The 24,177-nt window shown below is 38.5% G+C and overlaps 1 protein-coding gene across 1 annotated transcript in view; it reads left to right on the top strand.

Moving 5' to 3' along the window:
* The window catches only part of LOC143368888 (uncharacterized), a 212,165-nt gene that overhangs the window by 185,384 nt on the left and 2,604 nt on the right, over positions 1-24,177 (top strand). Inside the window, exons 4-6 of the mRNA XM_076812094.1 lie at positions 1,970-2,092; positions 4,816-5,004; positions 5,249-5,328. Coding sequence (XP_076668209.1) covers positions 1,970-2,092; positions 4,816-5,004; positions 5,249-5,328 — 392 coding nt within the window. The remainder of the gene's footprint in view (positions 1-1,969; positions 2,093-4,815; positions 5,005-5,248; positions 5,329-24,177) is intronic.

The raw sequence follows: 24,177 nt of genomic DNA, 5'->3' as shown, positions 1-24,177 counted from the left end.
CCTGGACCACCCCCGAGAGTTATAATTGCGAACCGGGACGAGAGGAATCGCTGCCTCCCCCATCCTCATCCACCTTTATCGATTACTTTGTTATGATCGGGCAAAGTTATGGGCCCTATCGTCCGCGTTCCCTACGACCAAGAATAATCGGCCAGCCTGTATTCCTCGTATTACAGCGAACTTCTGAGTGGCCATCGCGAAGGAAAATAAATTCGATTTTATTGAGTTGCGGGAAGTTTGTGTATAAAAGAACCAGGGATCCATCTTCCAATGGAACCTCGTATGATTTTACACAATTTAAATATGGGTCGTAAATCTTTACTGTATCTGAATGCCTTGAATGCCTCACAGAAATTATAAAAAGTTTTAAATCTACAATTAAATTTCAATATAATTTATCAAATTATTCAATTTTCAATTAAACCTTGCATAAATTATATAAACTTTTGAACCTACAATTAAATTTTAATATAGTTTATTAAATTATTCAATCTCCAATTAAACTTTATATAAATTATAACAAATTTTATACCTCCATTTAATTTTAGTGAAAAATGAAAAGAAATTTGTGGGTGTTCAAATGGTTTTTTCATTTGATGATAGGAAATAGGGACTTAGTAATGAGATCTATGTTAATGACAATGAGTTGTATGCGCCAAATGGGTTAATATTAACAATTCTGTAGTCAACAATAGCGACACCGAACTAATTATTCGAATCGTTTGTTAATATTAATATAGTCGCCAATATTGCCATTAATATTAATGTATGGGTGTAATCATGGCTGATCGCGTGAATAGGATTAATTCGTTTCCTCTAACCCAAGTAGATGCACAGAAATTTCGTATGAAACCAGGCGGAAGTACACCAAGACAGATGTAAATCATCAAAATGCAGACTTGAGTAATTAATCGTTTTACAGCCTCGTCGTTGTGAGGTTCCACTCAAATTTGTTCTTCATTGATCGGTTATGCGGGTCTGCTGTTTGAACAATCATTTCCTATAATGCAGCTAATTAATTCTCATTCGCTAACTGCACGGGGCGATGTTTCCATTCACGAACAATTACCTACATCGTGCCCGTAGAATCTGAATTGCAAATTAATTCCTAATCATTGACGGTCGCGTCATTGTTGTTCTACGGGTTTATTGTTAGAATGGTGAATGTATGTTAAAAGAAATTAGAAATTGGCAAGAAATATTTGTTGAAAAGTTAATGATCATCTGGAAGATGCTTGTTCCTTCACTGATCCTTGCAATTTCAGTCTTTTATTGACGGAATTTTTTCTTTTATGAATTCTAGAATTTTCTCTTCTTTTTTCTACGAACCCTATGAAACGTTTCAGTATAAAAGACATAGACTTGTTTGTATAACGTTTGCATTTAAGCTGAGGGAGCATATTTTCAGCACTTATTAAAGAAAAATACTTTATACGCTGAATCTGCAAATTCAAATAATTATACTCACCACACTGCACACAGTATCCACATTCATTCCCCTTTTTAATGCGTAACTTCACCCCCTGAGCTGCTAGCATATATTCATCCCTCCACACTTTTCACATAAGCCAAAATTAGGGGTACCTCTTTATTACTCCTATTTACATACATGCAATTATTCATCACAGTTCTTGCCCATCTAATTCGAAGCTGATTTTCGTCGAATTTCGTCACTGATCCTCAGAAAGCGCGCGATAGAAATGCTTAAAAGGGTCACGGAGATTCAAGCAGCAGTAGAAACGCGACGAAAATTGCCTAGGGGAGAGTTCAGAGCCGAAAAGAGCGGGTTGTTTCGAAAACTAGCCTGTCGTTGAAGCCCCGACACCTGTCGGAGAGCCCTCGACTCGAGGGGCGCGTAACCCCCTCGCAAGGTCGACGTACTTGCACGCGATACTTTTTCCGTTTTTCACCGGCGTTCCCCCTGCCTGCTCGTGCCGCTTTTAACCCACAAATTTCTCTTCCTTTCCAGAGCACACCTGCAAGGACTTTCGATGTACTCAGAACGAGTTCTGCATCGAGATGGACCTCCTTTGTGACGGCGTGAATCACTGCGGTGATGGTTCCGACGAGGCCACCTCCACCCTCTGTGCCAGTAAGTTCTAATTACCCGGCGATTCATTTGGGCTACCCCCGCAGGCCTCCATTCATGCTTTGGTTTGTGAGAATCTTGTTGGGGGTTGAATGGGAGGGTGATTAATCTTTGATAATTCGAGAAGAAGGTTTAAGTGGTAAAAGCGTTCAGTTCATTTTTTTTTTATTTGAGGTACTGAAAGGGAATGATAATTGGGTAGAATTCTGAGGTGAGCTCGTTTTAAAATAAGCGGTTTTGTGGTCAGTATCAGGAGAGGTATGGAATGATATTGAAATTGTTTATTTGGCAAATGAATAGTAAAAGTTACTCCAATTTATTGTGTACGAAGTTTGTTTATGAAGGATATTTCAGCGAATTAATAATTTAGCGGGAAATACTAATAAGAAATTAATTAAATATATAATTTGGAACGTACTATTGAAACTTGTAGCGGACTAACAATATTTTATTCTTTAGATTTTATTCTTCACTCACTCGTTAGTACGTTAACAACACTTTTATTATCTTTTTCCGTACTTTTGTACACTGTCACTTGGATAGTCACTTAAAATACTATTTGTAAGAGAACATTAATTATTTTAAGAGTGCGAACATTGATTGGCGTGGTAATAATATAATAATATAATATTTGTCACGTGACAAATACCTAGGTGGGAGACCCCATCCCACAGCCTCAGCCTGGGATCTTCCAGGAAGAATCTTCTCATCGCTCTTATCTGAGAATTTGTTTACTACTTAGTCACGTTCATCCATTGCACCCTTTAGGTTTGTTTCTTCGCGACTAAAACGCATTATTTTGCTTGATTCCCAGCGGCGACCACAGCAAGATTCTTATATTAATTCATATTTTATTTTTCTATGCTATTGTTTACAATATACTCTGTACGATCGGCTTCGTACAGTTTCCTTACTAAGGATTGAAGTTAAATATGTTGTATTGGTATTGGCGATCGATTAGCGGGAATTAACGGGAAGGCAATCTTCTGGCGAGGATCAGGGGCACAGCTCTGCAAAGGTGGTGTCGACTCTGTTGGTTGATTGGGGCCTCCGTCCCACGCTGAACGTCAGCTGGTGTTGGCTGGGCCTCTTTGGTGTTCGTGCGGTCGGCTAGCTGGTGTACAGCTGGCTGTCCGCTACCTCCTTGATGCTGGCTATCCTGCTCGCTGTTGCTGGTCGTGTATTCTTCGCTCGATCTCTTCTTATCGTAGTTTACAGTGATAATGCTTTATCGGTGAAACGTTGTATAATGTTTTGTATAATTTTTTTCATACCAGGTGGTTATAATACCTCAGAGTACGAAATAGTAAATATAATGATTTAAAGGGTTAATTAATATTTGACTCCACGTCGCGGGACTTGACATACTCAAAGATTAATTTCTCAGGCGGTCTTTTGTAGTAACCGTTAACAGTTCCGTGGAAAACGGCAGCGTTTCAATTAGAGTCCAGTACAAAGCCAATTCCAACTTGGGCGATGTGAAATTGAAGTATTCGTTTCGACACGCCGCGCGGAAGTAGACGAATCAAAGAAATCCTATTAGCATGCAAAGCCCAGAGCGTTTCAAGCAAACCCTTGTTGAGGCAAGATTACTCTTAACGGAAAACAACATTTTGGTTTGCAAATATGCATTACTTCTCTGGAAACCAGCCCCGATATATTTATGTGGCCCTCGTAGCTTTCTGCAGCATAATAATTGAATAACAAGTTTCTGCACTCAAATGCAAATGAGGAATTTCGTGTTTTCACATACTAATATGTATTGCTTTTCAATGCTAGCCCGATTCTTATAGACTATTGATATTACTCTGGGTTCAAAAGAGTGGTTGAGTGTTTTATTTATCAAATTAAGTAAATCACGTTTTGCCATCTGAGACAAATATAGGGGAAGGTATTGTTGTGAAAATTTACAGAGAAATTAATTCTTTTTGAAATAGAGAAATAAGCTACTGATTCTAGAATCATTACAGATTTTTATCCATATTAGAGATTGAGATTAGTCTGTTTAAGTATATCTCCAATAAACTATAAATACAAATCTAAAAATCACTTTTCGACGAAATCTCATTCAGGAATTTAAAAATACAAAAAACATCATTTTCAATAAAAAAAAGAGAATAAAGCACACTATAATATCACGTCCTAACCTACCCCAAATTCTTGATCACTCATCAAATCCTCAGTTGTACCACATTATAATATTTAATCTTAACCTGCCTAAAATCCTCCACCTCTTATCAAATAAATCAATTAAAACTAAATTTGAGAAACTACACCCAAACAAAAAGCATCCCCCATGCACCAACCCCTACAAAAAACCCAACTACCAATCAAGTCCCTTTAAACCCCAATCACAAAATCATCCGTCCTAGATGCTGCCAGCAAAATGTTACCATAACTACCTTCACCATTAGACGCTGCAAGAACCAAATAAATAAAAAATAAAAAAAACAAACCATCGCATCAACGATTCCTTTCCGTTTCGCAGTCACACACCCAAACGCAGAGCAGTGCATCGAGCGAGTGCATTGTCCTCAGTAGCGACGCGAAGAACACTTTGCGTTCCTCGACGATGCTCGTTAAGTTTTTCGGTAGCACGAGCGACGGGCAGGACGTAATGCAACGCAGCCCGCGGAAAAAGCTTCGCCCGCGACTCTGACAAGCGCGGGAGGTGGCCCCGGCCAACAAGTTTCTTCGCCCCGTCTACGGTTTGTTCTTTGTTGCAGACTCCGAGGCATCGACGATTCTGGGCATGCATACGACCTGGTTCGCGGTCGCCCTGGTTTTTCTGGTACTGAGCATAGCGGGCCTGGTCACGGCGGCCGTTCTGTGCCTCTGCAGGCAACGGACCGCAACCCCCAGGCACCCCCATAACGCGCACAACGCCCAGACTCATCCTCCAGTCAGCTTCCCATGTGAGTCACAAAAAGCACACACGTTTACCTTTACCCACGGTGCCTGACATCCTTGCTGTGTCCTCGTTTAACCGTTGCTCGATGTTTCTTCGTTCGACCACCAGGCAGTCGACCCTCTCCTACGTTGGTATTCAACCTCCCCGTTCAAACCAGTCGGGGCAGTGAATTTTGCTGGTCCCGGGGGAGGGATCGATAGTAATGAAAGGTGGTGAAGTCTTGAATAGTGAATTTTCTTTGTCCTCAGGTGTGTTTCGCTTTGTTTTATTTTCGTTGTTTGATGCGAGTTGGGTAGTGATGCGCTTTGCTGCAATTCTCAGAGGGCAAGTAAGGGGTTTGTGGGTAATTTAGAGGTAGAGTGTGATGAAGAATGGAAGTAGAGGTTCAATGTTTTGTTCTAATTTTTAATCGATGAGTATTGAGTAGGTTGATTAGGAGCTCCACAAAAATACTTTTTTCTCAGGGATATTAGATGTTCCTTAAATCTTCTTCTATGAAATCTGCATTTTTTATTATAACTTAATACCGAAGATATTGTTTAAAGGGGAGTACAATTTTAAGTTCATTAAGTTCCCATGACCATAATTTTAATTTTTCTCAAGGGCCCCTAAAATCACTTCGGTTCTTTGAAACAACTATTTCGCAGAAGAAAGTTCGGGGATTATAAAATACATTTAATCTCATGGTGACGTGTCATTTGCACCTGATACGTGTTGAAACAGAAATATTTAATAAATAAATAAGAGATGTCGTTTAAAGCCATTAATCCATCCTTCCACCAAAGTTGAACAGTAGTACGTCTAATTAACGTCTAAGATACGCTCCCAGGTAAGTAGAGCCAATGAATGAAAGACGTATCTCCGTGTCTGTAGCTCGTATACTTGTGTATAATGTGACGTAATAAGCGCGGCCGTAGAAACAGCGTGCACGGTTTTACAGCGTGTCGCGTATTAATTTATCAAAGCGCCGGCTAATTAATTTCGCGTCAGATTAATTTACGCGGGAGCTGGAGTTAAACTCAATGAAAGTTCACAGCTACGTCGTGTTAGTTTACGCGGCGGCACAATTTCTCCCGCGTTTGAACGAGATTAGGAAAAATCCGGGCAGAGCTCATTTTGGGACACGCGTGATGGCAGAATTAAATTACTCCGAATTTTCGAAACAACCCCGCTACTTGATATTTATGAAACACTTGGTAAATTTAAGAAAATAATTTAAATCTCAAAGAATATCTATCCCGATTACGGAAGTTGAATTTGTAGTAAAGTTTTGCTTAAGAGTTTGAATCACAATTCTACTATCTACAGCTTCTTCTATTATTCTCCAAATTTGGAAGAATTTTCTAAAACTATTACCGACTTGAAAATGTGTTTAATTCAATTTGACGAAGTATCTACATTTTACAGTAAAAACGTATTGAAATTGTCTCGGTCTAAATGGAGGTTGAAGGATAAGATAATAAACTCATAATAAAAATTATATCTTCACATCTTCTACCCCTTTCGTACTTGTACATAAAGTGTCATTACTCGTGTTGATCAGGCTCTGAATTCAAATTGGGCATTCCAATAATTTCATCCTTCTGTATACACAGCAACAAAAATATTTTTTGATTTTTAACAATTCTTCAAACGCCATCATCCAATTTGCATTCCTTGTTTGCCTCTAGCATAGCAATAGGCAACTCTTTTATCCAGTCCCCCGCCGCGAGGCGGATGGAAATTGATTGAAGACAAATTCGTAGTTTGCGCATCAAACCCGTTCAAACTATTCTAATTGCATCAGAAAAGTAAATCAATTTGCGCTTCCGAGAACTCAGGCTCCCTTGGACCGTATAAGTTGCTGGGTAGTTTCAGTTACGTTTCCTTGTCTCTCCTAATTGTTTATTGCCCGGCTGTGCTTCCAAAGTCGTAGTATGCTTTGGGATTCAGTGTAACAGAGTTGGTAATGCAGTGCAGAAATTGGCGCACCTGAGGCTACACTACGACAGCATTTAATAATAGCTTTCCTTGAGCTATTTGTACACAAGTTACATCGCTGCATTTCCTTGTTACTTCGAGGAAGTGCCTGATTATCTTATCATAGATCATTCTTAACATAGAATGGGCGGAGATATCATTGCAATGAATTTTACAGTTAATTAGAATGTGCCCCGTTGGTTCAACGGCATACAATCGCTTATTTGTAGACTTTTGAAAGGGCTTTAAGGGGTTACCTACCGTCAGGAGGTAGAAAAAGAATCGAATCTTTGGGAATTTATTTCAGAAAGTACATGCATATTTTTATGCAATGGCTTTTGTATTCAGATGAAGGACACTTTAACAGGTTATTATATTATGTTTTGGTATAAAAATATTTAGTTATTGCACAATTACAACTGATTTCCCGGAAGGTAGGTAACCCCTTAATTAAAATGGCACAAGGATATATAAATTGATCCATGCTGATAGAAGAAATATTAAATAATTCTCGGCGCAGTTTCCTTAGTTCTTAATATCACCATTCATTTTGAAAAGCTACAATATATTTCTACTTGGGCTAATATTGTTTTTAATTTTCTAAATATTCGAAATCCGTTCTGTTTTATCAGAAATTATTTCGAGACAGAAAATACTCAACTTTAAAGTAATTGTGTTACGATTGTATCCAGAGTGCTTCAATTCGATTTTCAATCACCATCAGATTCTATCAAAAGTGCAACGTCCAGTAATCGAATGATATAATACAGTCCTCGTAACTTCCACTACTGTTCCGAGGAAGCTGATTTACGTTAAAGTAATCAGATTTGTCCTGACGCAAAGTAAATGTACTTTTGACTCGGAAGAAACCGTAATTTAGACTGCAGAGAAGGTGAAGGGGCCTCGTTTGCTTTGATCTTCAGTCCGCCATATTTCACTCGATTAATGCAAACAACAGCGAACGGCCACGCTGCGCCAGAAGCGCATTCTTCTTCCCGTCTGTAAATACGAAGGAAACGGAATAACCGAGCAGTCAGCTTCATCTCGGGATCATAAATTCGCCGTAGGATTTCAAATAACAATCCAATCTCGACGGTCTGCCCCCTCCCCCCACCCCTGTGTATTTAATCGGGCCCCCGAATTTGCATTACGGTGATCTGAATATTAACTCGCGGGTCGATCTTAAAATTTATTATTTCCTGCGTCCTCCGACCGGAAATTACAGCCGTGGGAAAGCTACCGTGCTGCGAAGCAATATATTACGAACCGCATTTTATGGTTCCGAACAAAATGGCTAGCGATAGGTGTCTAATAGATATCCAGCCCCGGCAAAGCTTTCTTTATTTTCAGCAACGGTGAAATACCGCGCACAGAAAGTAAATAGAAGGCCACCAGTATCACGTAAAATTGATGTCACCTGCCTCGTAAGCTCGAGACTATTTGTCAAGTTTCTCTGTGCTAGATTATTCGTGCAGCTTCGTACGTTCGAATATTCCTTGAATCAGATTAAAAAATGTAATTTAACGTTGAGTCAATAATCCCGCGAAAGGAGAATGATTGACGTCTCGAGGCTTCAAGTGATTTTAAGATAAGGCAAGGAAGTGGCAAAAGGGATTTTAATTAAGTACCTAGTTAAAATAAAACACTTGGTTTTAATAGCGAAGTATATTAAAACATCAGTTTATTGAAATAAAATAAGTTTATTAAGATTAATTAATTTACAAACTGAAAGGTGAGCATCTCGGAAAATATTAGTGTCCGAATGTAAATCTGTGAAAGCTTTTTCGTTTCTGGAGTTCCTTTTAATGTCGCGTAATTAAATTCGAATTTTCCTTAGGATATTCATTTGCCAGGGGAAGTTGCGTTTTCAGTATTTTGTACCTGCCGGTGGGATAGACCGATGGCATTTTAATTGTACATATTTTTTGTGATAATAATTGTAGACATTCATCGAACTTAACGCCAAGAATCATCGGAGAATCCACGCTGCGCACGCGTGGATTTTGTAATTGCGAAGCTATGGTGATCCACTTAAACACTTGATTTAATTGTTGTAATGATCGGAAAAACGATACTCGCGCGTTATGCAAATCGGGACAGTGTGTCATTTCACTGTGCCCATATTACGTTTTACCTTGATCGGGAATATCGTTTCCGTCAAGCTTTATGGAATATTCAATGGAGTGGATTAATATTTCATACATTTCCCGTAATATTTATCTTTCAGTCATACCTATATATAGCTCCCGTTCTGTGTTTCATTAAGAACCTTTCGATTGTTTAGCGTTTCACTTTCAATCTCTGCAGCATCTTAGAAAACTAGTAAAAATCCAACTAATTTATGCAGTCCCTAGTAGTTGCAAACCTTTAAACAGTTTTGTTATTTTCGAGGATTATCAGAATTGTACAAAGTTGTTCTGAAACTTTTAATGCTTCGTTCATTTTTCATGCATTTATTGCTATGACGAGAAAATTTTTCAATTATAAATTCTTCTATTTTATTAGAATCTGGAAACCATATTCTGATTTGCAATTTTCAGCTCGATAGCTCGGCCCATTTCATTCGAATTCAATTATTCTGAAAGTAATTCTGGTCCACACGTGTATTATACGCGAGTAGGGACTGCCTGGTGGAAAGAAAATGGTTCTGCACCCGCAAAGCTTTCACTGGCTTCATTTCCGCTATGCTCGAGAAGGATGCTGCTAGTGACACAACATGAAAGCAAAGTATAATCTAGATAATTTTCGCAGACATTATTGATTAATGAGAATAAAGATTTTTTTATATGTTTGTTTACACGATTGATTTATTCTTCTCGAAATTTGCATCAGTTCGTCGCAAAGATTTTTGTGTGCTTGATCCTTGCCTAACATTGTTGTGTTATGTGTTTTGTATGTGTTAGACGTAGATATTTGTGTACCTATCTGCGAAAAAGTGTACCTATTGTATGTGAATACTATTATTACTAGGGGAGTAATTTATAACAAACACCGTCTTAATTAAAAAACACATGCGTTTTATCACACATTTATGAACTAAAAATTAAGGTTCATCTGAAATTCAAAGTATCGCCTTTCACTTTTCAAAAAGAATGTTTGCAAGTATTTTATAAAATGAAATCTGTTGCCTCAAATCTACGGCATACTTTAATTTCAAAAAAAAGATTTGAAGAAAAGTGCGTCTTAAATTCGAATCATTAATGAATCGCACAAATAATTATTTTATTCCCTCTTCATTTTAGCAACATACTCTTTTCCCCAACAAATATGTAATCTACATATCGTTAAATAAAATCCAACATACACTAATTAGCGCCACTTACTGAGGAACATACCACAAACGATTTCGAAATCGTAAAACGAGTGCATTTAATTAAAATCGAACAAAGAACGCGGTACACGTTACATCGCGAAGCTATGCAGTACCTACATTGCATTTTCTTTTATCGCCTACCTGTTAAAACTGTAAACGTTGATTGTGAGCGTTTCGCGAAGTAAATAGCGCCCAGTTGCATCGGTGAATAACGCTGCACGTCATTTTGTAAATTTACGAGGCACCACCTAACCAGCCACTGCATTTTAACTGCGAGGCAATTAATAACGCATTGCCCTGCATTGTGATGTACATTGTACAGAGTTAAACGTAACGTATGATCGACCGTAAATTCATTTTTCACCGTGACGCGTGATCATTCGGAAATATACACGAGCACGAATATCCGCGTGGTAAATATTACGCAACGGTGCATCGGGTGTACGCGTAATATTAATTGGGAGGGAAGGAAAGAACGCAAATTGCGACGAAGTGATATTCAAATGTAGACAGAAGGCGGATAGACAGTGGGGTTCGTAATTTTTAAAATATTTCACTGACAAAGAAATACGAATGCGTTGACGATGGTGTAATTAGATATCCTCGATTAAAAAATTTCAGCAGACAAACAGCAATTTGTAGAATTAGTAATAGGAGAGCAGTAAAGCGAAAGGGAGTAAGGAGAGATGGATCGTGTATGGTCAGACGTGTTCTGTAGGCAATGTGAGGCACGGAAGCTTCTTGAAAATTGTTTTATAAAGCAATCTACAGTTTCGCACGTATTTTTCAGACATATAATATGGAACTAAACATAAATAAAATAACAATTTCATTTAAGGTTCTTAAGTTGTATCAATTATTTTAAGGCAAGTTACTTCTTTGAAAGATATATAAAATATTCTGCTTTAATATGAAATGCCAGGGAACATAAATGAGATTAAAAAATTAACAAAATTTTAAAAATACCCCAAAATACTTTGATTGCCAACGTATTGTTAATAAACACCCACTCATAGTTATGGGTGATTGGTGAATAAATTGACAAACGGCATTAATAAAATAAAAAGTGAAAACTTTAAGAAATGTAAAATGTTATATAAAAATGCAAAAACATCTTTATTTTGAAAAACGGAAGTGTTTTTCTTGATAGAATTCAGTGGAAAGTTCAGTGGCATTTGGACAGTGACGAGTACAGTTTAAAGTACTGAAAATTATAGACTATTAGTAAAATTAAATAAACACGATAAATTGTTATTCGAGAGGGAAACAGAGTGTCGTATTAATACCTGAATAGAGAGCGATTTGCCCGTGATCGATATTTAATTTTCCGAAACAGCAGCTTCAATAGTTAGTATATAAATTTTGTCCAGCACTTCAATCTTCATTAAACGAAAATGACAGAAGCAATGGAATTAATCGAATACGGATCAACAAACATTCGCTTTTCCAGTACGCATTTCGTTTTAATTTGCTACGACACACTCGTAGGTGTGTTTTCTAGTAATTTTATTGCCACTCTGCGATAAGAGAATTACCGGATAAAGTTACATACCCTTTTGGTAAATTACATTGAACAAAAATTGTGACGTAAATAAAATTACAAAAGAATGAAACTTGAAATAGAAATGTAAGATTAACGTTTATTCCTTCCACCAATCACGAACTTACTTATATTGTTTTCTATTACTTTATGTATAAAAGATTTTCTTAAACGTCACGTTATAAATATTATAAATAATATTAGCCTTTAGTCTTTTATTTATCATGTATGTTGACCTACATAAATAAAATTAAACGCGATTAACGAGGGAAAATTTGAACTTACACATGAGAAGAATATCGGTAGTAAATATTCCTTACATAAAATTTTAAAATAGAAATATTTTTAAATAACATACAAGGATCTGTCAGTAGTTTTTCCTTATTTATTTAATTCAATTGTTAATGTAGCGTATCAGTATCGGTGAATTTCTTTATATTCCACTACATGTTTGAGATATTTATGCGCTAACTAAACCCAGCAGTAGGAGAGAAAGTTTACTGGTCCATAATGAACAATTTTTACGTCTTTTCCTGAGAAACTTTAAGAACTGACGGTCGAACGCCTGGAACAAAGGAACTTCTTCGTTCTGCCTGGGTAATACTCAGAAAGAAAAAGAATATGAAAAACTAACGTTTCCCTCCTTTTTTTTATCATTGTTTAAGTTCGGACCATTATCGCTGGACTTGAGTTGGGAGGCTTTGAGAAAAAAAACGAGTGAAACTTGTTAAAAGTTCCCTCGGAACTTTATAGAGCAGGACAGAAAATTGGGGAATAATCAAAAGAACGAAGAAGCTACCAGCGAAAGATAATCGTGAACAGTAGGAAAATACGCAGACAAGCCAGTTCTCTTGGAAACTAAGACCCGCGGAAAAAAGTTTAATACTTTCAACTCACAGCGGTGGGAGAAAGGAAATTTAAAAAATCTTATTCTTGGGAATCCCTTGGCTTTGTAGGGCACAGAGAAGAGTAGGTATATTATGCATTTCCTTCTTGTTAAATTATGCTAACTAATAATTGACAACCTTTCGTACCGTCGTTCACAAAGCACTCCACGCACCAAAATTTATATTTCAAGTCTCCAAAATCAGCAGAAAATTTCGAAATAAAAATGCAGCCAGTAAACGCAAGAAACTGATTTAAAAACACTATCGAAATGAATAGACCTATTCTACCTCTCTACAATTAAGTACAGATCTACAGATTTTACTTTTGTTCAGAACCTCAAAATCTCAAACTTTAAGCCCACTTCTCGAGCTGGTCCCGTCTGAATCCGAAGTAAAAAATAGCATCGATCGATTCGTCTTAACGAGATCGTCCTAATCTTGTATAGAAGCCGCTGCAAACTCTACGTCACTATTCACCTGACAGACTTGACGTTGTCCCGTCGCTCTACTAATTACCAGCAAAGCAGTAGAACGGGTGCCCACCCCCTGACCACGTTTATTCGAACGTGATCATCTGCTAAACCCCGTGTGGGCCAGCGTCCCCTTGGAAAAGAAGTTGGACAGCGCGGTGCGTGTGTAGGGCCGGTGTATCATTGAATTTCCTGGCGGTATCGATCGGTCGTGTTCGGGCGACGAGGGAGGCAGCACGGAACGAAGGAAACGTTTGGCGGAGATTAAAAGACAGCCGGCCTCCAGCCTTAATTTCCGTCCCGCGAATAATTCAGCTGGGCCAAAGTCTGCTTCTGCTCGGCGAGCAGGTGAGACATTATCCGCATCGCGAGACGCTAATAAATCCTGCAATGCCCCGCTGCCCGTTATCAAGTCGCCGCGCTCCATTAAATCGGGACGTTACAAGCCAGCCCCACCTCCCCTCGCGTTTCGTCGTATTTCTCTGTCTTCTTTCGCTCGTTCTTTCGCCCCGGTGCACCCCCGATCCCCCTCGATCCCTTCCCGATCGACGGCTCGAGGATTCAGCCAGAAACGCCCGGGAAATGTAAATAACACCGTTCGACTGGCTGTCAGAGTGGAATTGTAAATGGAGCCGGCCGAAGGGAGAGCGCGTAGCCGTGAATAATTGCCGGGATAAGATTGTAGCCGAGTGTTTAGCCGACGTCGATCCATCATTTTTCTCGAGGAGATAGTCGGGCGTAATGCCTCAACTGCTTGCCTCGCACTGCCGCGACGGAAGTCTGCGACGGGGCGGCTGTTATGGGGACGCGAGGGTAGTAATTAGTAAGTAGCTTCCAGTGGAAGTTGTAATGAAATCAGGGCTGTTCCGGTCGAAGAAGTTGGAACTTGTGTTGGCTGCATAAGTCGGGGAAGGGTGGTGACAGTGGAAGAGCTGTATGGTGTGCATTTCTTTGGAGGAATGGTATTCCCGCGACGTGGGATGAAGATGTATTAATACAAGTGCTGATGACTGTAGATAAAAAGGCAAAGTCTCATCTAATTAACCTACGCAACATTTGTAGGAAACATTCTACTGAGATTTTAAATACAGCAGAAATATTTCAGGCGATAAAGTCAAGCGAAACACCCTGCATATTTCACAATCCCTGTTCAATCTAAATACAGTCCAAAAACTGTCTGAACCTCGTCGCCTAACGCACAGCAAGCCCACCTACAAATCCATCGTAATTCAACATTTTTCCAAACCACAATACCCCCGCGCCACCCCTCTTCCAACGACTAACAACCAGCCGCTTGTGCCCGAATTCATTATAGTGCAACGATTCGCAGGCTCGCGAAACGACCGCAGGAACGAGCTTTTCGTCCATAGAACCCGACCAATCGACGGCCACTTTATCCAAACGGATTGCGTGCAATTATCGTCCGATAATCGTGCCGCATTATGCCTTATTACAACAGATCGAGCGACACGGCTCGCAATTTGTTTGCGGCCGTTTCGCGATAACCGACAAACCAACGAGCTTTTGATTTATAATGGCCATGGAGGGGAGGGGGAGGGGGTGGACAGAGCGGAGGATGGGGGGCGGTTATACAGTTGTCCACAAGTGCATACGGGCTCGGTCTGCCGACGAGACCCGTTCTTTTTGCGCCACACCGCCAAACATATCCGGTGAACGATCGCTGGCCGAAATGCGCGAGCTGCGGTTTCGTTGGTCGTCGCCATTGCCTCTGTAACCGTGGACGCATTTATTCGCCAGATGACGGCCACTTTCCTCCCATTTCGTCGAAATTCGTACGACCGGCGTTCGTCGAATTCCGCGGGCTCGTTTGACCCGCCGCCCTCATTCCTCCGCCGCCGCTGTAGGAACCTTTGTAAAATATCGCCGGTGCAGGGCGATTGTTTCGCGAGTGAATGGAGGAAACTTCTAGGCGGCCACTTGCTGCCTACGGCTCGGGGGAAATGATGTGCGTATGGTGGAAGCTTGCCGGTTTTGGTGATGTATTTTCGGAGCCTCGGAACGATGGGATTTTGAATATTTACTTTGATTTGGAGAGCTCTGTTTTCGTTGCTTGAGATCTGTTTACTGTTGGTTAAGGGTTCGTGGCTTTTCTTAGTAAATATTCGAGGGTTTTCCTGCAAAGATTGATGGACTTTATTTTTCTGCAGATAAGTGTGTTCTGTAGTAGATTCGTGGAGGAATAATTTGTATAATATTCTGCCGATGGTGGGATGATTATTTTACTAAAGTGTCGAAGGAATTTCTGGTCGAGTATTTTTCGCACACAACTGAGAAAATTACAGTTCTACGTATGATGAAATAAAAGTGATTTATCGATATTTCATAAATCTAAAAATCATGGAATTTAAACAAGTTCTGTTTGTCGTAGACGCTTCTCGATATAATTTTTCATACTTTCAGTTCTATAGGGTGCGAAATTGGAAGACCACAGGCTTATGTTCCTAAAATTAATGTGAATTTTTTGTACATAATAATTTTTCTCTTGATTGTGGTATGCAAGTCATATTAAAGCCAACTTCTTCTTTTTCTTAGAGCATATCTTTTCGAATACTTCCTAAACTATTTCTTGATGAGTAAAATAACTATTCATAGTCAAAATCACACCAAAGTCGTGATAGAAGAGTAATAACTGTATGAAGATCGCAAACTATTTAATTTTTGTAATCGAAAAAAGCACCGAATGTTTGAAACACTCCATATTCAAATACTATTCTTCCTAAGTTGTGTTATATACGTAAAGCAATTGAAAGTATAGCTTTGAGCGCGCCCAAAACCTTCAGTGTGATTTACGTCTGACCATATATCGAGTATTTCTACTTAGTAGTCCTACCTAGCAGCAAACAGTCCACGAAGAGCGTTCAAAGAGGCATTTTCTCTCCACTATTCACCTCTTACTCTTCCATTCTAATCTCGATATAATCTTCAGTGTGTAAAATCATTGCATTTGTCAAAAACTTCGATATAAAAGCAAGTATTTGAAAGCATATATTACTATTAAAAAAACACACACACACGAAGTGGCTTTAATATACTCTACCACGTGCCCTCACTTAGAAATGAATTATTAACTTGATCACACGATGATCCTATTTCAGCTCACCAATTCTCATAAAACAAAAATTTAATATTTTACTCAGTTTTAAGATGCCAGCCCTCTAACGCTCTTAATTTTACAACGCGCGCAAACAATGCACCTTCTCGTCTGAAAAGCTCTCTAAAACTAGACACGAAAGTTAAAGTACTTGCATATACGTATACCGCCTGCCAAAACCGCATATCTCCTCTTATTAAACATTCATATATTATGTGTGAGCAGAAGGGAAACTCTGAGAATATTGGATCAATGTAGTTTCTCAATTATTATGCAGGAAAGTTTTGTAAAATATTGCACTTGGAAGACGTCTGTTTTGCGACGTAGTTGCGGGAATTTCTGCTTGAGCATTTCCTGCGAGTAACCGAGAGACTTGTTGTTAGATGTATAGTGGAGGACAGAAGAGGATTCTCGGTATGCTCGAATCCTAGAAATTGTAGAAATTTAATTCCGAGCTCCCTGTGTTGACTGAGAAAACTGTTGCATAATACTTCAATATAATAGCGAGGGAGACTGTAATATGGAACAAGGCGAAATTGCATAACTTGCAGTGATGTAAAATAGTGTATTTGGAAGATTATTTTCTGATGAAACACCTGGCGATCATAGTTAAACATTTCCTACAAATAATCAGAGGAATTTCTATAGCTGTAGGATAGAAGATACAAAGGATTTTTGTATAGCTTCATGGCTTTAAAATTTTCCCAAATTTTAGCTCATAAAAATTCAAATCACGAAACTATAACTTAGTACTCACAGTATTACAGCAACTTAATATTCGCCAGAATATCCCAAAAGACTTGTCCAATTGTTATCTGCCGAATTTGAAAGTGATCACGTACCTCATATCACTTATTTCTACTATCAGATTCATTCTTCCCCATACCAGCTTTAAAATAGCCATCCGTCGATCCCTGGATTAATTCTTCGCACTCCAATATGCCTCCCAGGAATATCGTAGCTTAAAATTGGAGTTACATACTGTTATCATTAATGCTGATAAAAGTATAAAAACATCGTGATTCGTAGAATTAAACGATTTATTGATTTTGGAATAGTATTTAATAAATGTAGCATTGAACGAAAGATCTCTAATCAATTAACTATGTACTGAATAATGGATCCATAATTTATTTTCATTTTGAGTATCAAATTTCTGTAACTGTGGTAGCAAAAACGAGCGGTAATATCAGAGAAATCTGCGATGAGGTTGATGGAAGACTGACACCCTCATGCGTCAATTTAATTAAACTCTGCCAGTCACTACGTAGTTTATAACGAAATCCAGTATTTGCCCAGGGGAAATGTTGTTGACGAACGCAATAGAACGAAATTGAATTCATATTTAATTTTATCGCCATAGCCCAGCGTGTTATTTGATTATCTTTTCCGTTTGACGCGCACTGGTGGCTCGAGTCTGACCACCACATTTGCTTCTACTTCGTACGTCCACGTAACTCGATTTACCCATGCAAATTACACTGTATTAAATTACACATAGCTTACAGTAACTGTCTTCTAAGATACGACACATAAGAAATCTTCTAAAATGAAAAATGAAACTCTTCAGTTCGTCCAAGGCAACGTTCCTTCAATCCTCGGAGAGTGATATAACACAGAATATACGATTACACGTGGTCGGCAAACAAGACACTCCTTTGCGAACAAATGCGTGAGTGACTGTAGATTCGAAAACACCCACTAGAGTTGAAAATATTACTTACAAGGGAAGATCCCGAACCCGAAAATTTAAAAAAATCTGAAACTTTGTGAATATGTGAGGGTTTTCCTCCTGATTACAACGCAATTTTCGTTTGCTGCCCAAATTCACTCAAAGGGGGTGAAATTAACCCTTGAAAATTCGGCTATTTCCCGATTTTGTGTTATAACTCGCGAAGTGTAAGAGATAGAAAAAAAGTTTCAAGACAAAAGTTACTTCTTTTAATTAGATCTAGCATTTGGTGAAAAAATTATTTTACAGTTCACGAGTTATAACATAAAATCGGTAAATAACCGGATTTTCAGGGGTCAATTACACCCCCTTAAAGTGAATTTGGGCAGCAAACAAAAATTCCGTTATAATCAGGAAGAAATTCTTTACATATTCACAAAGTTTCAGAATTTTTCGAATTTCCAGGTTCGGGATGTTCCCTTGTTAGTGATATATAAGTGAAGTTAGTTCCTTTAATATAAGAAAAAAGAGTAGCGTTCGGGTCGAAACTGACCCAGCAAGGCGCCGCCACTTGGAGCTCGTTCAGCAACTAAAGATTTTTCGAATTCATTACTCGCGATGGATCGCCAGCGCGAGCCGACAGTACCAGTTGAAGCAAATTCATTCTACCCCCTCGCTTCTGACAATGCTCCCCTCGCAGTGACTAGCGACTGCGTTGCCATTGGCCGCCGTTGCCACAGCAGCGGCTCGCATGACTGGAAAAATGCGAAAAAGCTGGCTAAGTGCGGGAGGAAGTTGGAAGAAACGGGGAAAAGAAGTATTCGCCGACGCGAAACGGTGGACTCTGGCCTCGTTCCAACAGAGCATCGACCGTTTTCAAACCGTGCTACGTTTCCCATTGTCGTTCAGACAAGGAGGATAGGCCGCGGTCCTTTTGCCTCCCTTTCATTCTCAAATTTGTATCCAGCCGTTCCTCGCGGAGAAATGAGAGCTCATCGTGCAAGACCGTGGAAGCCTGGCGTTTCGCGGTCGATTTTATCGAGATAAACGCTGGATCGATGGAACGAAACAGCCACCATCCCCCCAATTATCGACGGTTAATTGCAAGGGTAACGTGCGTCGGAATAATTCGGCGACGCTTTTATTCGTCCCTCGCTGGAGGCGAACCCCCGAAACGGCGACCTTGCCGCCGGGTAATTGGCAATTTAATATTTCGTTTATTTGCAACGAGCACGTAGTCTGCATTGAACCTTGGTCCGGCGCACGTACGTGCATATATCGATGGCAGTAGTAATTATATACTTGCTTACGATGGATTCTCGTGGCAGATACTTTGAACGCTTATATTAGCGCGGATTGCTTTTCAATGGTTGCAATTGCGCGGATTGTAATTGAAAGGGTGTGTAAGTAGGTAGGGAAATTAATTTCGAAATGATATTTTACTTTTAATATTTCTTTTTTTCTGTTATTTTACAAGTGCATCAAGTACTTGTACGGATTATTAGAGACAAATAAACAACTAGTTGCATTTACCAGTTATTATACAATTTGATAAACTTTAAGAATTTTACGGGTTGTTCTGTTGAGTTGATTTTTAATATTGAGTTCCATTGCAAAAGAAAAGGGTAGTAAGAAGGAAGAGGAACGTAGTCTTGCAGAGGGTATAAAAGGGAATAGTAATTATATTTTTCCTTAAAAGCTGCAACCCTTATTCGAGTTCTTTTCTAAACATTTATTGTGTTTGTATTTATACAAAGATATGCATAGACTGTTTCACTTATCTGACCCAGCTCGATGTCTGCACTATTCTTCAGTGTACAAAAATATATAAAACAAAATCTATTCGTTCAGAAATGATAAATAACATAATTAGGTAATTTACTGTGTTATAGTATTAGCACATTTCTATTTACTATTGTAACTTACAAAAAATAAATTCAACTATTTCTGATGTGTTCACCTGTAAATGATTCTAACTAAAGAAATCGCGAGAATTTAAAAAGTAAAAAGATTTCAGTTTCGTACATCAGAAGTACCTTTTATGTGCCTTAATTGCACGCATTCGTCGCTACGAATAAAAGTGGCAGATTCGTTAAAATATAAAGCGGTTACGTTTCAAAACTGTGCACAATTTTGCAATACCAAAATTTATCACGCAGGAGGAAGAGGATATAGGTTGTCAGCATTATCCGTAGGTATATTTCTACACTGTTTCTAGCACACGTAACGAGGGAGCGAGTCCTTTCAGCTTTCGTTGCTTTCATCCGCGCATTTTCCACGGTTAATTCTTTCTCGGACAAGTTTTGCTATTGGAAAAAGCATTAACCGCTTTGTTTCAATATCCCGCAAACAAGCGTAACAGTTCTGCGAAATTCTACCGACCGGTGCCCGAAACTTCGTTCACTGCTGTTCTCATCGAAAAATCCAAATCGCAGATACGTCGATTTCTTTTTAATTTCACGACCGCTTGTTTCGAGCTATAGCGACTGATTTATTTGCTGCGAGACTCGACAGTCGCGAAACACTTCACGGTTTTCACGACGACAGGGAATAAGAAAATGTCTGGCGAATTTCCAGTGAAAATTTCGTTCTGCATTATTTGTTGCAAGTCAGACCGCCGAAGTCTGCGCTGTTATTAGTATCCGAATCTTGAAAAATAGATTCTTCTTCCGATTTATTAAAAGACGAAAATATATTATTAAAGATGTTTCAGATCAATATAATCTGTGGCCTTTTATAAAAATACATATTTCTATTAAAATTGAATTTGCGTTTTACATTCGCATTTAGAAGCAACGTTTAAAATTAATCCTTGTAAAAAGCTTCAGTGCATTTCTTGCCCTGTTCATTCAAATCTAAATTAAACAAATTGGGAACATAGTACGTTCTTAATTTCGGATTAAACTTTCCTCCACTTCTGCAACAGTTTAATGTAGCAGTTTCAGTTTTTAACACAGCTTGACGCATTTGGTGGATTCAAATTGCCGTATCGTTCATTCCAAACATGATTTCGGCTCATTCTCCTCATCGAAGGTTGAAATCATAAATTTTGAACGTAGAAAATAATCTTTTAATATTCACTGTGTGGGGTTTTCTATACAGTGCCTTCACGTGGCTAGTGGTTTTCTGAGCAGTCGTTCGGTTGTGGCGATAATTAGTCAGACGACACGTAATTAGGGCGTGAGGCTGATCTACGAAACGAACGTAAAAGTGTTTTCGGCCGCCATTGACATTCGTCGAGCGTGTGACGCGAAAGTTCAGGTTTACGAGTTGCATACTCAATCGCACGAAAATTTCACCTTCTAGTGGCGCGGCGGATGTGAACGTCTGCTTTCACGGCCATTTCCGAAACAAATACGCTGGAACCTCCAGTACGCGAAATAATATGGAGACTTGAGCACGTGTTAAAAGGTCTTCCCTTATCAAATATCGTACGTAATATCGTAGTTATCGATTTCTATCCAAATCCCTAGAATTAAGCGATATCTTTGAGATATCTTTGACTTAAGTGGAAACCTCCCACCTCGAATAGTTTTTCAATATCTTCCAAAACACTGGATGTTAGAGATTTGAGAAATGGGATGAGCTGTTCTCAATAATTAATAATCTGGGTAATCCAGGATTATGTTTAGAACCCAGAATCAAGAATTGTAGTTACCCGTTTCCAGTGACATATAATTTAAATAAAAATATACCTTTGTTCTTTGAATCTTTCCCCGTGAGCTATGTAATTTGGAAAATTAAAGTAACCTCAGAAATATATAAAGAGAAAGAGAACTTCAATGCAATTTTGTATTGATAAATGAAAATAAACTAGTAGAGTAAAGACTGTTATGTATCCAAGATAATTTGCATTAGTCAACATTTTTTTTTGTATAATATTCCTATTTTGTTGGCTTCCTATAATATGAAATTTCCAGTATTTAAATGCAGAAATATTGAGCACAGCTGGAAAAATCAAGTGCGTGGTGTAATTACACCAAGCGCGTTTCGCGGAATGAAATAATGTCGAAGTCCAGCTCACATTTGGCAGTGAAATCATACATAATTACGGTTCACGGGGGTTCGAGGCATAGGAGGAAGTTAGCGCACTATTTGAACCAGCCTTCGTTGTCATTGAAGTTAGTCACGCGAGCGGCACGTGTCTTGTCCGCAATGTAAATCAAAGATATCAACTTGCAATTAGAGTAAATGTATACTTCGCAGAAGTCCTTGCATTCGTTTAATCGAAACAAAGGCATTTCCCCATATACGATCGACGATAATTAATTTTAAAATTAATCACAGTTGCCGAACAAAGGCGGACTTTGAAACTTGCAGAGGTACTTTCCTTCTCCTCTCCATTGTTAAGCAAGGTAGTAAATTCTATTACGAAACGTTTCGAAGTATTAATGACTCACGTGTTGACTAACGATAGTGATGAATATCGCGAATTATTTCGTCTTGGGTTTTCTCATTTTCGTGATTGCGTCAGTCTGTGTTGGATTGTAGCGTAAAAGGAATTAAAACGTTAGATGTTTGAAATATAGTAGTAGATTTAGGGCCTCAGTAATTGTACGAAAATATGGCTTCAAGTTCGTGCAAATATCGAGGCAGCTAATGTTACGCGTAAAGGGACCTATTTATAAAATATATTTGTGCTATGCATGGTTAATAAAATGTATGTTTCGTGCTATTAATATCGCAGTTTTATATCTCTGAAATATAAATATTGATAGCAATGATATAATGAACATGATTATACAAATTTACAATACTTGGCCTGGAATTTCTATGGAAATTTATGTATTAAATTCCTGCAATAAAGGAACCACGTGAAACATCCCCTGTCAACAGTGAAATTTTATATAAAAGTCAGAGAAAAATTTGTATTCACACTGAATGAAATTTATTTTCATTCTCTCTAATCAATTTTTATTTCGTGATTTTTATAACAGCTAGTCGTTTATAGCGGCGGATTCGTATAGGGGATTCATTCACTCTTGAGGGTGACTGGGTGTTGATATGATATACGATTTTGTCAATAGCACAATGCTTATCAGATGCAGATTCAATCCGATTTCAATCCCCATCACAAGTCTCGACGTTTATAGTGTCCCTGGCATATTTGCGTATATCTGTCATCCCTGTTGCGCAAACATCCATCAATTTTCATCCCCCACAATAATTCTTCAAGTCACAGAATTTCAAACGTCATTTCACTGACGTTCGTCTATTTCATGGAATAAATTCTGACACGAGAAAGTTTTTTACACGTAGTATAACGATCGTCAGCTAATAATAAACCTCGGATAGAATATCTAACTGCTTATCGTCAGAAATAAATTTTACATTTCTCGACAGATTCAATAACAGCACTGTGGTCGCGCCTCATGCTGCACGCATTTACTTGTAAAGCATTGCAATATTCAACGCTCCCTGCATTTGATGCGGATTAAAAGCGTTAATTATGTTCTCAATGAAATTAAATATCCGAATGGATACGTTTAGTTAATATTACTTCACACGCATGTGTTCTTGAAATATTCATAACTTATACTGACTAAATATGCTGCGAAATGAACACCAATAATTGATGACAGAGTTTGTTTGTAAAACCGTGGTGGCGTTGCAAAATTTAATAAATTAAAGGGAAGTTGAGAAATAATCGAGATTACTCTGATGCATCATATTACCTACAGCGTTGATAAAGAAAGCGTAGGTACAATCCTAATGTTTCAAAGGGACAAATATTCATCAATATTTAACAAAAAAAAATATCAGAATTTAAATTGAAATTATTCTGCTTTGTGACTTTGGTGATCACACATTTTGGAGCAAAATTACGCTCACTGCCGACATTTAACAAATTTCCTAAATATTCACTAATTTTTTAAAGTCATCATGAAACAACATTGAATTCTTAGTCTACACGAAGTAACCGACCGCAGTTGTAAAATTATGCCTCTGTGTGTGATTAATAAAGTACTAAAATATACACAGCGAGCTATTTAAAATGCTCTATCTGCGTGCGCCGATTGTTCCTACATCCAAGTTCAGCGAAGTCAAGCGAAGCAAAAAAAGATCCCGCCAACTATCAGCATTGGTAATCGATAGCAAATATACAATCGCAATGGACACGTGCCGCCGGTAAAATCGTATCGCGTGGCATCATCGATTTCCACCGGGCGCGTCCCACTTTCCAAGCATGCACGTAGGAAGGAAAACGCGTATCGACAGGGTTC

Source organism: Andrena cerasifolii, chromosome 5, assembly GCF_050908995.1.
Source record: "Andrena cerasifolii isolate SP2316 chromosome 5, iyAndCera1_principal, whole genome shotgun sequence".
Lineage (NCBI taxonomy): Eukaryota > Metazoa > Arthropoda > Insecta > Hymenoptera > Andrenidae > Andrena > Andrena cerasifolii.
Note: the sequence above shows the minus strand (reverse complement) of the source record. Positions and strands in the feature narration are given on the sequence as shown.